The 14,552-nt window shown below is 34.0% G+C and overlaps 1 protein-coding gene across 3 annotated transcripts; it reads left to right on the top strand.

Annotated features, from left to right (window-relative positions):
* The first annotated feature begins 2,077 nt into the window (after positions 1-2,077).
* LOC113500587 (serine protease nudel) lies at positions 2,078-13,724 on the top strand. 3 transcript variants are annotated; one of them, XM_026881441.1, is made up of 26 exons: positions 2,078-2,211; positions 3,415-3,496; positions 3,868-3,993; positions 4,081-4,698; positions 4,791-4,854; positions 5,049-5,162; positions 5,295-5,539; positions 5,707-5,852; positions 6,355-6,482; positions 6,563-6,743; positions 7,013-7,347; positions 7,567-7,865; positions 7,960-8,075; positions 8,191-8,350; positions 8,433-9,939; positions 10,010-10,179; positions 10,311-10,424; positions 10,556-10,733; positions 10,823-11,254; positions 11,334-11,534; positions 11,608-11,758; positions 11,838-12,003; positions 12,099-12,290; positions 12,438-12,669; positions 13,017-13,142; positions 13,362-13,724. In XM_026881441.1, exons 2-26 carry the CDS (start codon positions 3,415-3,417, stop codon positions 13,678-13,680), a joined length of 6,402 nt encoding a protein of 2,133 aa, XP_026737242.1. In that variant the 5' UTR covers positions 2,078-2,211; the 3' UTR covers positions 13,681-13,724. The 3 variants fall into 3 exon arrangements, with proteins under 3 accessions (XP_026737242.1, XP_026737241.1, XP_026737243.1); XM_026881440.1 differs by lacking the exon at positions 2,078-2,211 and adding an exon at positions 2,283-2,484; XM_026881442.1 differs by lacking the exon at positions 2,078-2,211 and adding an exon at positions 2,284-2,484 and having other exon boundaries at positions 11,346-11,534.
* Positions 13,725-14,552: the final 828 nt, after the last annotated feature.

The raw sequence follows: 14,552 nt of genomic DNA on the forward strand, positions 1-14,552 counted from the left end.
AAATGCAGCAGTTTTCTCACCAGAGCTAATAAGACCACTGACTAAAGCACCTCCCCGACTAATTGGACATACTAAAGCACGTAAAAGAAAGACAGCTATTCTTACGGACACTCCAGAGAAAAATGCTTTAGCAGAAGAAAAGAAGGTTAAGGGAAAAGGGACGGGAAGATGCAAGGGAAAAAAAAGCCGACTAAAAACCCCGCTAAGAGAAGAGTATTGCAAGATGACGACAGTTCTGATGACGAACAAGAATGGTCCTGTATCATTTGTTGTGATGCCCATTCTAACTCTGCCCCTGGAGAACAATGGATTGAATGTAGAGAAGAATTTAGCCCATTTGCAATGTATTGAAGATGAAGAAAACCAAGCATTTGTATGTCCTAATTGTTACCTATTCTGATCAATCACCTGGAGAGTAACTAGTTTTGGTATATTTTTTATTTCTTAAAAAGACTCGAGGCTGATTAAAAAGTTAATCATTTTGGAACATAGTAATGAAAGAGCAACCTTTACTGTTTATAGCAGGTAGTTTACTAGTCCATATAGACTGATATTTTTAATAATTGATCTCATTTGCATAAAAATAAGTACCAACTATTGATTAAAAATACGTTTTTATGTTTGAATAATTACATAAGAAGGTTCCTTGTTTTTTTTATTATTATAATACTTAGTATTATACAATTAAACTTTAAAAACTGTTGATTTATATTAAAAAATATAACGAATAAATATCTTATTATAAAACTGATGTGTTTTAATTTCCTAATTAATTTTAATTCATATAAAACCCCCAGATTTATCAACGGCACAACCGACCTCAGCTACGGCACAACTTGCCCCAGATTGGGGTTGGTAGTGCCTTGCCGCCTCTGTATAAAAAAATCGCATTTTCATAAAAACTATTAAAAATGTGCAAAATCTGAAGTTAAATTCGAAAAATAGATTAAATTTGGCTTAGGATGAACCACTAATTTCAGACATAGTACTTGTTTTATCCGAATCTTAAAAGGATTTGTCAAAATCGGCACTTTCAGCCCCGCTCTCCCCTAGATTAAAAATATACATAAATGCTTATTACTTATATTAATGTAAGTGTCAACATTTCGTAATAGCAGGTCATCGTAACGAATGTCGGTTGTGATGACGATGTTTTTTGTTGTTACAATTACACAGATATAGAACGTAAATTACGAAACTCATTTTTTTGCTTTTTGATCGGTTCGAAAAGATTTCTTTTCGTCGCTTCTCCACCACAAACATTGACTACCATTATTTTTTTACTAACTGGACTATCTTTATAATAAATATATAAAAATCTAAATGTGTAAAATCATATTCTACATCACAAATCTTTGATTAATTCTACATCAATAAATTTTACCTATTTCGTGTATTGTACCATTTTATTGGACGAAATTATATATCTATGAATATACACACACATACACTTCTTTATTCATGATAACCCGAAATATGAATGACTCCGCGATTATAATTCTATTCAAAATGTTTCTAATCAAAAATATACTATGTGATGGGTCTATTTTTATTGAACCTGTGATAACACACCCCTAATTTTTAAAGGACAGGCCTCAATATCCTAAATAAATCTATTGTTAAAGTTTTTTCATAAAAATGGGAACGCCTGAGAGTATTTATTTAAAAGAAATAAAAAATATATTAGTTTTAATCACAAGTACCTACAACCTCATGATACTCAACTGAAGCAATTTCATTTATGTTGTGAAACAGTACCATGGGTACTAACTTTACTAAGTGAATTTTATTTGTAACAGTACAAATAAAAGGTATACCGGGGAATTTTAACACGTAATACTGCATGCATGCATGGGGTATAATGCAATATAATGATAGAAATAAAGTAATTTATATTGTTTTTCAATATTTCATTAATTATCTGCCTCGATATTCAAACTTATAACAATATCTAAGAAGAAACAAAACCTCCTTTTTTCGTAATCGGTTAAGCCACTGCATGTACAACATCAAGGATAAAGGTTTACGTTGAATAAAAATTGACAGCTAAACAAATGCGATTCTACCCGAATTCGAAAAATCAGCAGTTTTGCTTGACCTGAGTCAGTGCGCCGTTAGCGGTCACCATTTAGTGGTGTGGAGACCTAAACATCGTTTAGAAATGTGTTCTAGTGACTTGTGAGTGAGTTCATATAAAAAAAACACTTAAATGTAAGTACATTATTTTTATTCTTCTACCGCCGTTTCGTGAATAGGTTTTTGTAAAAGAAAAATGAATAAGACGTTTTGAATTGAAAGGTACTTTTAGAATTTTAGACGTGAGTGCTAGTTTACGACAAACGTATATAAGGTTATGTTTTAATGTACCTCAATTTTTTTTTCCTTTTATCGTATTCTATGTATATTTTATAAATATTATTAAAAGGATGCCCCATAACAAACACATCGACGTTTTCTTCGAAGTTAAAGTCAACAATCATGAAGGTACTTTGAAGGTTTATTGCAATGTCCACACTATTGACAAAATGAATAAGGGTTATTTTTGTTCGAAACAATAGAATTGCATATGCCTTCCATTATTCATGGCGTATAAATGTAACGCGCAATTAAAACGCTAATCATTTGACATTATTAAAAAAATAAAAGAAATAGACTGCTTAAAAATTGTATTGCAAAGTAGTTTTACAATAAAAATAAAATTTTGGCACAATTATTAAATTAATCCTAATTAAGAATTGTTTTTTTCAAATAATTCAAGTGTTTCTGTTTCATTTATTATTTCAAGACAGCAAATTCCTTATAGAAAATAACATCGCATACATTCTCTAGTGTTTAATAATTCTACTAGGAATAGAAGTAGGTAATACAAATAATTCTTGTTATTGCTTTTACTGGGAGGGACCAAAATATTATGTTTTATTATCTCAATACGACAGTAATGATATAGGAATGTCACTTCGTATATTGTCAATTGAGCGAGAGTCGATCGTCTTCTACTTATTATTTTATTAGAAGTGCGTGTGTGTTAGTTACATAAGACTGAAAAACATGTTGAAATAAATCTTTAAATTGTATAAATTACTCCCGCACTAAAGATGTTATTCTTTGAGACGCAAGGGGTTCATACACAATCAAGTCACATGCACAGTCACCCACACTCAGATTATACATTGGTGGATCGCACAAATGCTTGTCCTACAAGAAGATTGATCCCGTGTCAAGGCGCGTACAGTTGGTTTGACTAGGTGGCCTCAACCACTAGGCTAGCCTTAAAATTTGTCAGAGTTAATACTTTGTTACACAAATTCAATATATATTTTCAGATACGAAAGTCGAATGAAAGATAAGAAAGCCAATATTTCGTTTTTGCCATTTCGGTACGAAATCCTAATTAGCTTATTTCTATTCTGACAGATGACCAGTGAAAACATCAAGAAAGAGCGGTTCGACCAGCTAGGTCTTCCACCAATGGAGCTCGCAGAATCAACGATTATCAGTAAGATGTAACTCTTGTGCTATAAACGCTCTGCACGGTAGTTCCACAATGGGGAAATTGGCTAGACGGCCAGTTAGCAACGTGTGGGAGTACAAAGACGGATCCAATCTTAGATTTATGCAGAAAAGCTAGCGAATAAGTTCATAACTGACTTAACAGCTTTATAAACCGCTAGGTTTATAAGGTTTTAATTTAATAAACGCCAGTTATGTGAGAACCGTTTAGTGGTGTTTTTTTTTATAAAGATTTAATATCTAAGTTACGACTGCTTGTTATGAACTGCGTCCTCACTATAAATAGTATTATAGAAGTTTCAACTATATATATTGTGTTTTTTTTGTTATGAAATCAAAGGTTAATCTTATTTTCAGATCGTAACAACGAAGGAGTATATCGATGTTTATTTCCCACACTACAGAAAATAATGGTCATGATGTTACTAACAATATTTGGTGTTGGAACGTACATGTTGCTGTTAAAAATTTCTGAAAACTATGGTAAGCAACTATTTTGAAATATAACTTTACCAACTGCTATACAAATCTTGTCCAAAAATGATGACATAATTTTCATTTTGATTTCAGATAGTACCAGAAACACTGGTATTATAGTAATCACAGGAAACCAAGAAACTCCAAACGTGACTGTTCACAACATCGAAATATTAATTCGAAAATCTAATTCGACTATACCAGTCAAAATTAGAAAAAAGAGACATACATCTTCTGGTAGTTCCCAATCTTTTAGTAGTTCCATAGAAAATGATGAATCTGAAACCAATTTCAATGATGAACAATTACAGAAAGCTCGTGAACTGATATTGAAACACGACATGTTGTGTAATAAAGACAACAAACAAGAAATCTGCAAGGATCTTGTCACGAAATTAAAATCTATCACAAAGGAGAATAGGTCTCCAGCACGAGATTCATTCGAAGTTAAGCAAAATGACAAAAATGCTCTCAATAGTGAAGATACAGAAGAAACTGATGTTCCGCCGACAGATATTTCCAAGCGCGAAGCATCCCCAATAACAAATCTGGACAGTATTTTCGAATCAGTTAGAAGTATACCACATGAACCAATAGATAATAGTCATGTTCTTACACATGTACCACATTCACATACCGGTAATCCTCCACACTTCACAGATACCTGTCTATTGGCACGTCTCCTTAAGCAAAATTATCCATATGCAAAAGGTAAATGAACTTTGAAGCTAGTAAATCAAATGCTACTAAAAAGCACTGCGAAGTTAAAACGATTGCTGTAATATACTGTCATATTTTTTCAGAAATTTATAACCCAGCATCGGAATATTTCCCACACCAAGACCATCCATTAATATCTCAAAGCAGGTATGCAAATAGACTGATCATATTATTCACGTTTTAACAACTTTTTCAGATAATTTTTTATCGAAACAGCTTGAGTGAACTTGTGTCATTCAATGCTAAAAAATACTTTCAAATAGAATAATTTAACAAAGTGTTCATTTTAATGTTGTAGCGATGTCCACTTTTATTTTAAAATATAAATTTATTTGCGCTAGATTCTATTCACCGGTGGCACATACTCCATACCTCGAAGCTCGTGAAATGGACGCACAACGGCGTAAGATACACCCTCAAGATGTGGATATATTGATGAGCTTCTTAGCATCAAAGTAAGTCTGAATACCAATTTTGGTATTAAAAATAAGAAACCTGTTTCGTTTTTTTTTAATTCCTTGGTATTCTCTAGGGTTTTGTATTCGGTCTCAATAACCATGTTAAATTTTGTATTATTTCCACAATAGATCAGATGCGGGCCTTGCTGACCCTCGATCAAATACGACAAGAGAATCAGCCTGTGCTCCTGGAACTGTTCCCTGCCTGGATGGGGATGGTTGTGTAGATGAGAAACAATGGTGTGATGGGAATGTTGACTGCGCCGATGTCAGTGATGAAGCTAGATGCTCTTGCACGTCTAGAGTTGATAGAGCAAGATTTTGCGATGGCTACTACGATTGCCCATTTGGAGAAGATGAAATGGGTTGTTTCGGTAATTATTTTCAGTAATATTGATCCAAAAATATTTTTCCTCGAAAACAAACATGGTGTGTACTTACGCACACGAACCTCTTATACACAAACTACGCAATGCCAGTGTAACATTTAGGAAAAAAAAAACGTTTAATTTGATCTACAAAAAACTAAATTTGTCTACAGGATGTGCCGACAACATGTTTAGTTGTGAAGACTTGGAAAACTCTTGCTTCACTAAGGAACAGAGATGTAATAACGTCGTTGACTGTCCCAACCACAAAGATGAAGTCGAATGCAACATGCTGGCACCGAGCCTTCTTAAAAAACCAGTAAACAATAATATGTTACTGTATAATTTTATAGACAGAACAACCCATAAAGTGCAACTTATCAAATACCTAATAATTACGTAACTTCATTTTGATCTGAATAATTTATTGGTCCATAAACCCTCATATTTCGTTTTTAATACTTTCTAAGATGTTAAATAAATTAAAAAGAATCATAATTCACAAGAATTCATGCTATAGAAACTTGACAGAAATAAACTTTTTCATTTCCACTTTCTGCGCTCATACATCAAGGCTGGATGACGGATGATGGACAAACCAATTCCACTTCACTGGTCCCCAATACATCTGTATTGCACTCAGTTTTATTAAAACCGAAGATGTACAGGAATTTTCACTTGATAGATAGACAGTCGAGTACGGAGTTTTTGATTTGAAATTCGATACCGAAATATTAAGAGCAAGAGCAAATGTTTTCACAAGTAACCCGTTAGACGTTGTTAAACTAACTTAAAGTTTTAATTTAATGTATTATTTTCAGCTGTTTTCTGTTTCGAATACTGAAGGATTTTTGCATAGGAATTTTAAGGGTGATTGGTACGCAGTTTGTAAAAATCCCTACATGTGGGCTCATGATGCGTGCCGCCGAGAAACTGGTTTAATCATAAGGTAATATTGTAAAGTTATTTTTTTAAATAAAAAAGTAAAAAATGCCGTCAGTTTATGTAAAACCCAAAATGTTTTTTCAGGCCACCTTTCATTCAAGTTGTTCCAATAGATCCGATGTTGAAGATAAACTATTTGAATACGGATCCAGGCGGATTGATTCAAACTAGTGACACGTGTATGAATTCGTCAGCTGTTTATGTAACTTGTCCAGATCTATTGTGTGGGACGAGAGTGCAGTCTACTACACAGTTATTAAGAGAGGTAACATAGCACATACTATATATACTCGTATAATAGCTTTAGGGTAAATTTGAAAATTGCATTATTGTAATAGTACCGTTATTTAAGTGACGTTACATTAACGATTGATTATTTAAATGCCATAAAGTCGTAGTAATCATGTGTCCGTATCCAATTAATACTTTGTTTTATTTTTCTGTGATTTTTGGTATTCTTAAAACGAAATGTACCATTAGTGCAGTAAAGTAAAAATATAGTCAATTTAAATTGAACTTTGTTCTTTATTTTAGAACGCCGCTATTGAAAACCGTCTGTTCGGACGAAACAAACGATTCCTTTTAACGAACCATCCTTATCCTTTGATGTTTTACGGAAACCGCTTTAAAAGGAACGTAGACGAACCCAGCACTAAGACAAATTTCGAAATTAAATTCGATACACTGAAAAAGGAATTTCTTGACACAATGAGGAACAAAAGAACGGAGAGCAGGGTGGTGGGAGGCAAACCAAGTCAGCCGGCAGCCTGGCCTTGGATGGTGGCTGTGTACAGAAACGGCATGTTTCATTGCGGTGGAGTCGTTATTACTCATAGCTGGATAATATCTGCCGCTCACTGTGTACATAAGTAAGAAAATCTGACTTTCCTTTATTAATGTCTAACTTAAAATTCAAACAAACTAAGCTGAAATGGAAAAATTAACCATAAATGCTCAAAATTAAAATACTATGACGCTAATCGTTGCAAGGAAGAGACAAGTAGTTCTCAATAATTTAAAATTTTTACTTCACATCTTTTTCGTGAGTAATTTGAGTGTTGAAAGTTACTTGAAAATATTACTTATAGATTTTGGGAGCACTACTACGAAGTCCAAGTGGGAATGCTCCGTCGTTTTTCATTTTCACCGCAAGAACAAAGTCACAAAGTGACCCACATCATTTTCAATCCACACTACAGTCAAAGTGACATGAAAAATGATCTTTCCCTATTGAGAGTTGAACCTGCCATTCAGTTCAGTCGCTGGGTTCGACCTATATGTTTGCCAAGTCCTGATACCGCGGGTCAAGATTGGCTTTGGGGACCTGCTCCAGGTACAATGTGTACGGCTGTTGGTTGGGGAGCTACTAAGGAACACGGACCCGATCGTGAGTATACACTTACATGAGCTGGTTAAAAAAAAATGAGTGAGGTTCAACAGACAGTTCAAATTACACTTAGTAACATCATAAATATTTTTAGCTGATCATATGCGCGAAGTAGAAGTACCTATTTGGGAAACCTGCAAGCATCGAGAAGACCGAGCAGGTAATGAAATCTGTGCTGGTTTGAATGAAGGAGGCAAAGATGCATGCCAGGTAAAATTCAGATATATCAGTGTTTTTCTAATATAGTTTTTTAACAATATCAAATATTTTATTCATTAAATTAGTATTCAATTAACTTAGACGAGATCTTGCCTGTTGCTTACAGGGTGACAGTGGAGGACCGCTTTTATGCAGAAATCCTTTGAATTCCCAACAATGGTATATGGCAGGCATCGTAAGTCATGGAGACGGATGCGGTCGTAAAGGCGAACCCGGTGTTTATACTCGCGTCAGCCTCTTTGTAAAGTGGATCAAATATCACATCAGTAAGTCAACTCATAAATAGTTTTATTTGATATAATTATGTAGGAATTGAGGCCTATATTTATTAAAAATATTTTGTTTTAGTGTCCAAATCATTGCCGATTGTTCAACCTGTTCAAGAATGTCCTGGTTTTAAATGCGAGTCAGGTATTTCAAAATGTTTGCCTAATAAAAGGAAGTGTGACAGAATAGTTGATTGTCTTGACGGTGAAGATGAGAAACAATGCAAATTTACTAGAACAGTTTCTACAATAACCGATAACATCTTCTTGACTCCAAAACCTAGTTTTGACAATGATTTCCTAGAAAGCAAGAACGCACAAGTAGGCACAACTATATCGCCAAGTATAGCTTCTGAATTTGAAGAACTGATAAAATCAACCAACATATTAAAAGAACTCGAGACCTCTACATCTCAACCAAAACACGATGATGGTACCACGCCTGCTAATCAAAATGATGATTTTATAGATGAAACAAAAGGATCTGTGGATCCAATGGACACAATAAAAGATTATGATGATTTTACTAATGAAGCAACAGAATCTGTTGATCGAATGGATGAAACAAAAGAATCTGTAGATGCAATTAGTAGAGCAACAGATTCTGATGATCAAATTGATAAAACAATAGAATTTATGGATACAATTGATAAAACAACAGACCCAGTCGTTCAAATTGATGAAACTAAAGAATCTGTGGATACAATACATAAAACATCAGAATCTGCTGATCCCTTTAATGACGTAAAAGAATCCATAGAAATGATTAAGACAACAACAGAATCAGTCTATCCAACTAGTGAAACCCCAGAAACTATTCATCCTGATGATGACATAAAAGGATTCATTGACACAAATCAACGTGAAAGTAAACCTAGTGAAGAATTAGGTACTGCAAATCCAAACTTAGAGAACTCATCAACTATAAACAGTGTAACGTCCATAAGTTCTGAGGCAAGTTTCGGAGGTTCTAATGAAAATGTTACAGAAGATCCGAACGTTTCGCCGATTACTGAAGTAGAATCCGTAAATCGTGGAGATACAGATATAATATCCGTGGTTATATCTAAAGAGTCGCTAGAGTCACGGTCAGCAGTATTAGGACACGGAACAGGTACAACAACGGATTTTCCTACAACGTCTAAAAACAATTTCAAAGAAAAAAGTGTTACTTCCACCATATTTAGTGATGATTTCAAGACCACAACGACTGATTCTTCAAGTGAGACTTCCAAAGAGTCTTTAGAAAGCCATGAAGATACCACTCCATTAAGTATAAATAAAGATCTAATAGTAGATAGTCCCACAAAAAGTCTAGAATCAGATGACAAAGAGCTTATTATAGAACTACTCCCTAAAAATTTAGACATGGCTGACCAAATTGGCGCAGCATCTGAACATACTGTTCAAGTACAAAATATATCTTTGAGTAATCCTCATAGTGACAAAGGCCACCACGATCTATCGAATGATAAACTACGTGACTTTCAAGTTAAAAGTGATATGATTAATAAGATCGTTCTATCTGAACCCGAACCAGCTAAAGTAAGAAGAAAACATCGTATACCTAAGGAGTTTGAATGTCGTAGGTAAGTTGGGAAGACTGGATTTGTTATTTTGTACTAAGAGGTGCTAAAATAAGAGATTCTATTTTTACAGAATATTCCAAACAATATCTTATCATCAACGATGTGATCGAAAAGCTGATTGTGAAGATGGTACCGATGAACTTGACTGTACATGTGTTGATTATTTGTCTACTTTTGATGAGAAACTAATTTGTGATGGAGTTTTTGACTGTGCAGATGGCCAAGATGAAGCCGATTGTTGTGAGTAAATAGTAAAGTAGCCAAGTCCTAATTTTAAAGAAAATTAAATTATGTACTTCGTTACGAAAGTACGTGTATGACATGTGTGAAACAGTTTAGTGTAAAAAGTTACCAAATAATCGATTTTACAGACAGCTGTGCAGAAGATAAATACTTGTGTCAAAAAAGCCAAATGTGTTTGCCTAAAGAACTTGTGTGTGATGGAAAACAAAACTGTCCTCACGGTGAGGATGAATTAGATTGCTGTAAGTATATTATAAATTATATTGTAAATAAATAAATATTTAATGTATTTGTTAAGTTTTGCCTGAAATAAATGTGACATGATGGCGTCATAACTTTGGGTTTCGAATTAAACATTTTCTTGTTTTTCCAGTCGCTTTAACCAATGGAAATGAAATGGTATTCAACTTAGATGGTAGACCAGCAATAAACTTGGAAGGTTATCTAACGAAAAGACACTTAAATGATTGGCATATTGTATGCGATCCTACATTATCGCTAGAGCAGCAAGATCAGGCTGCGACTCATATCTGCCGGTATTTAGGTTTCAGGTAAAAAAACAAAAATTACATATACTGCTCGATAGCTAGTCAATTTAGTTTAATTTTATTAATATATTCGTATTATGATTATGTTACAGTTCCGCCAATAAATATTTAGTGAAATACATAAACGTCAAAGAAGATGAACTAATAGCGCGCAGTTTGGATATTAATAACAGACGTAAGCGAGACGCCGTAGGACGAATGCCCATACACTTTGCTTACAGACAAGAAATGGGCGAAGACAATACTGCAAGACACGCTATTATAGACGATCCTCAAGTTATAAAAGAAAAATGTGTACCAAACATAACAAAAACTTGTAAATCGTTATACGTGTATTGTGATCACACACTTTTTACTCATTTCGATGATTCCGAAAATGCTTTTAGACGAGATTCGCACCCAGTTATTGAACAAGTTTGGCCATGGATAGCTAAAGTGTTTATAGAGGGTGAATATAGATGTACAGGAGTGTTGGTTGATTTATCATGGGTTCTAGTAAGTGAGTCTTGTCTTTGGGATGCAACGTAAGTATATAATACTGAAAAATTGTAAATTGCTTGAACCCATTTCACATAATGATTTTTTGCTCTACTTCATAAATAGTAATCATTTCAGGTTGTCCCATCACTACACAACCGTTGTTCTCGGTTCACATAGAACGTTAGACAGCGTTAATAGTATGCACGAGCAAGTTTATCAAGTTGACGCTAAAAGGAACATTTATCGAAGCAAAGCGAGTTTATTGCATTTGAAACAACCAGCGATTTACTCGAACGTCGTTAAGCCAATGGCCGTTTCTTCATCGTAAGTTATCATTCAATTCTATTTATATTTTTAAACTCGGTAAAAGGTTATTAAATTACTGCCGTTTTTTTAGTTACTTTAATACAGATCATAAGTCGACTTGTGTTGCTGTGGGACAAGATGATAAAAATAATACATTAAGCGTGTTACTAGAAGAAACTATTAGAAATTGTCACCCCAGTAATCGCTGTTTTGTCAGAAAATCTGATAGATCGGTTTGCCCAGTAAGTACAACTTTTGCTTTGTTTGAATCTACTCGCTTTATGACGATTTAAAATAAAATGTTATCGTTTATTATTCAAGCCTGAAGTTACCACGAATCGTCATTGGGCTGGTGTTGTTAGCTGTCATACGGAGCAGGGCTGGCATCCAGCTGCAACATTTGTCGATGGTCGAGGGGAGTGTGACTTTGGTGATCAAATTAACGGCACCGATGTGGAATATCTTAAAAATGAAATGAAAAATGGAGGTATAAATTGATATGTATCAAGAACTTCCTATAAATGAGATGAACTGCATATCATCATAAATTAGAAATTACGGATTTAATGTTTTTCGTTCCAGAAATAAAAGGTATGACATCATTGGATGGTGGTGAAAACTGCGAAGGTATACGTTGCAGTCGTGGAAGATGTATTCCCATATTGCAAGTTTGTGATGGAGTCAAACATTGTGAGGATGCCAAAGACGAATCTGAGGAAGCCTGTTACAAAAAGTATAAAATGTGTGACCGAGAACCCTATCATAAAGGATGCGGTAAAGATCTTTATTATTCCTCTTTAATTTAAAAATCATAACCTTTAGCCAGTACCTACGAGTACATATTTACATATCATCCATAAATTGTTAACATATAAAAATTCACTTTGAATAACAGAATTAATTATTCCTATTGTATTTCAGAATGTTCTGTCGGCCAAATGAAATGCCGTAATGGGAAGTGTATATCAAAAGAATTATTTAAAGACGGAAACAACGACTGTGGGGATGGCACGGACGAGCCTGGCCAAACCACTTGCTCGGATTACCTAGCTAGAGTGATGCCTTCGAGGCTATGTGATGGTGTGTTACACTGTGCTGACCGGAGCGACGAGGATCCCGTGTACTGTAAATGTTTTGCAAAAAAAAGTCACAGGTAAGTTTACTTTATGGTGTTATCAAGATATATGTATTTCTAAAGTACGCGATAAATAAATCTCAAAACAAAAATAAGGTATTAAGTCTATAAGAATTTTCACATCTTCCATCCTCCAAAATTTGTGGAAACCTGATTCGTAAAATAGTTACACTATTTTGTAACTCAAGAACGCCTGAACCGATTTTCATGGAACTGGATACACGGATTTGCTAGAGCCTGGAAAAAGACCTAGATTTAATATAAAGGAATCAATCAGCTAGTAGTATAAAAAAATTCAAAGAAATATGAGCTTTCAGATTGCGAAGGAGTTTATTTTACTTTAAATGTGGTATTTCTCTCACCAGCTGCAGAACCAGGACAAATGACGAATATTGTGTGTCTCCTGATGTGGTGTGTGACGGCGTTCGTGATTGCCCCAATGGAGAGGACGAGCAGGCTTGCATAGCGCTTACAAAACCTCAGGAATTTCCGTAAGTGGAAAATTCCATTAAAAAATAAAATAAATAGGAAATAGTAAAGCTTCCTGTATAAAATATGTACATAATTTAAAAAAGCGATTTAAACAGAAATCATAACAATGTATTGCAATGAAAATGTGTTCAACTTTGACAAAAATGTATAATTTCTTAATCCGGTTTCTCCTGCTCTTTTTTGCCTATAACATTTAATTCAACTTTTTCTTATTTCAGACCCGGCACTGGCCAAGTAATAGTCCGTTCGCATGGCGTTTGGTACACAAAATGCTACCCAACTCAGAATCATACAAAATCAGAACTAGAAAAGATATGCTCAGAATTAGGATTTATTAGTGGCCATGCGAAACAAATCCACGATTTAGATAATTTCATAGTTGATCTACACAATGATATAATCATTGATACATTCAGTGACGTTAGTCTTAATAAAAATACTACTTTGAAAATGAGAAATACTGAAGAACCGATCGCGAAGGCAGTGTTCAACAGTGACTTGAAAGATTGTTACCCAGTTATCGTCGAATGTTTATAATATAAACCTTCGTAAGCGTTTTATTTATTGATAATATTTTAATAAGGATACATTGATTTTTAATAAATGTTCTTAAAATTCCACGTGATCTTTATTTTTAATGACACAAGTTGGTTATGTACTATTATGTCTCTTGCTTTTGTAAGTCATAACATATTATAATGTTGATCAGTAGCGCCACCTAACGGACATGTGAAAATCACGTATTCAACATAAGTCATGTCTCACATCAACCTGCTCGAACCATGACCACAGTGAAAGCCTCCATTTAGTTCCAGTTATTGAACAGAGATGGCGCTGCATGTGAGGGTGTAATTGTACTTGAATCAAAAACTGTTTTTTGTGGTAAGCATTTTAATTACTGACATTGGTGACAGATAATTTTATTATGCATCCTGTTCACTTAAAGAATAGTAAACGCGAGTGTCCTTCACAATAATATTTTTTTTCCTTTTCTTGTTTCCAATTTCTACGTGTGAATACTCCTAAATAATTTTCTTAAATATGTTAAGCTCCTAATAAATTTGTGATATGGTTATTTTTACGCATAATCTGACATTTAAAATTTATCAGGGCATGATCCCAAATTGAATTATACGAAATTTATTTGCATAATTTAGGCTATTACAGCATCGAAAGAATCGTTGAACGTGCATTTATTTAAGTCGCAACAAATTTATTTGCTTTGAGAACTGAGACCCTTTGTACGTTAAATGACGATTTTATAGAGGTTAAGATATCAAAAACGCATAAATATCTAAAAATAGTCGGTCATCATCAATGATATCATGATTATGTACTTATAATTTTATTGAACTTTTATGCAGATTGTGGGACATAACATTTTATGAGAAGTTATTTTTCCAGATATC

Source organism: Trichoplusia ni, chromosome 14, assembly GCF_003590095.1.
Source record: "Trichoplusia ni isolate ovarian cell line Hi5 chromosome 14, tn1, whole genome shotgun sequence".
In the NCBI taxonomy this organism is placed as follows: Eukaryota; Metazoa; Arthropoda; class Insecta; order Lepidoptera; family Noctuidae; genus Trichoplusia; species Trichoplusia ni.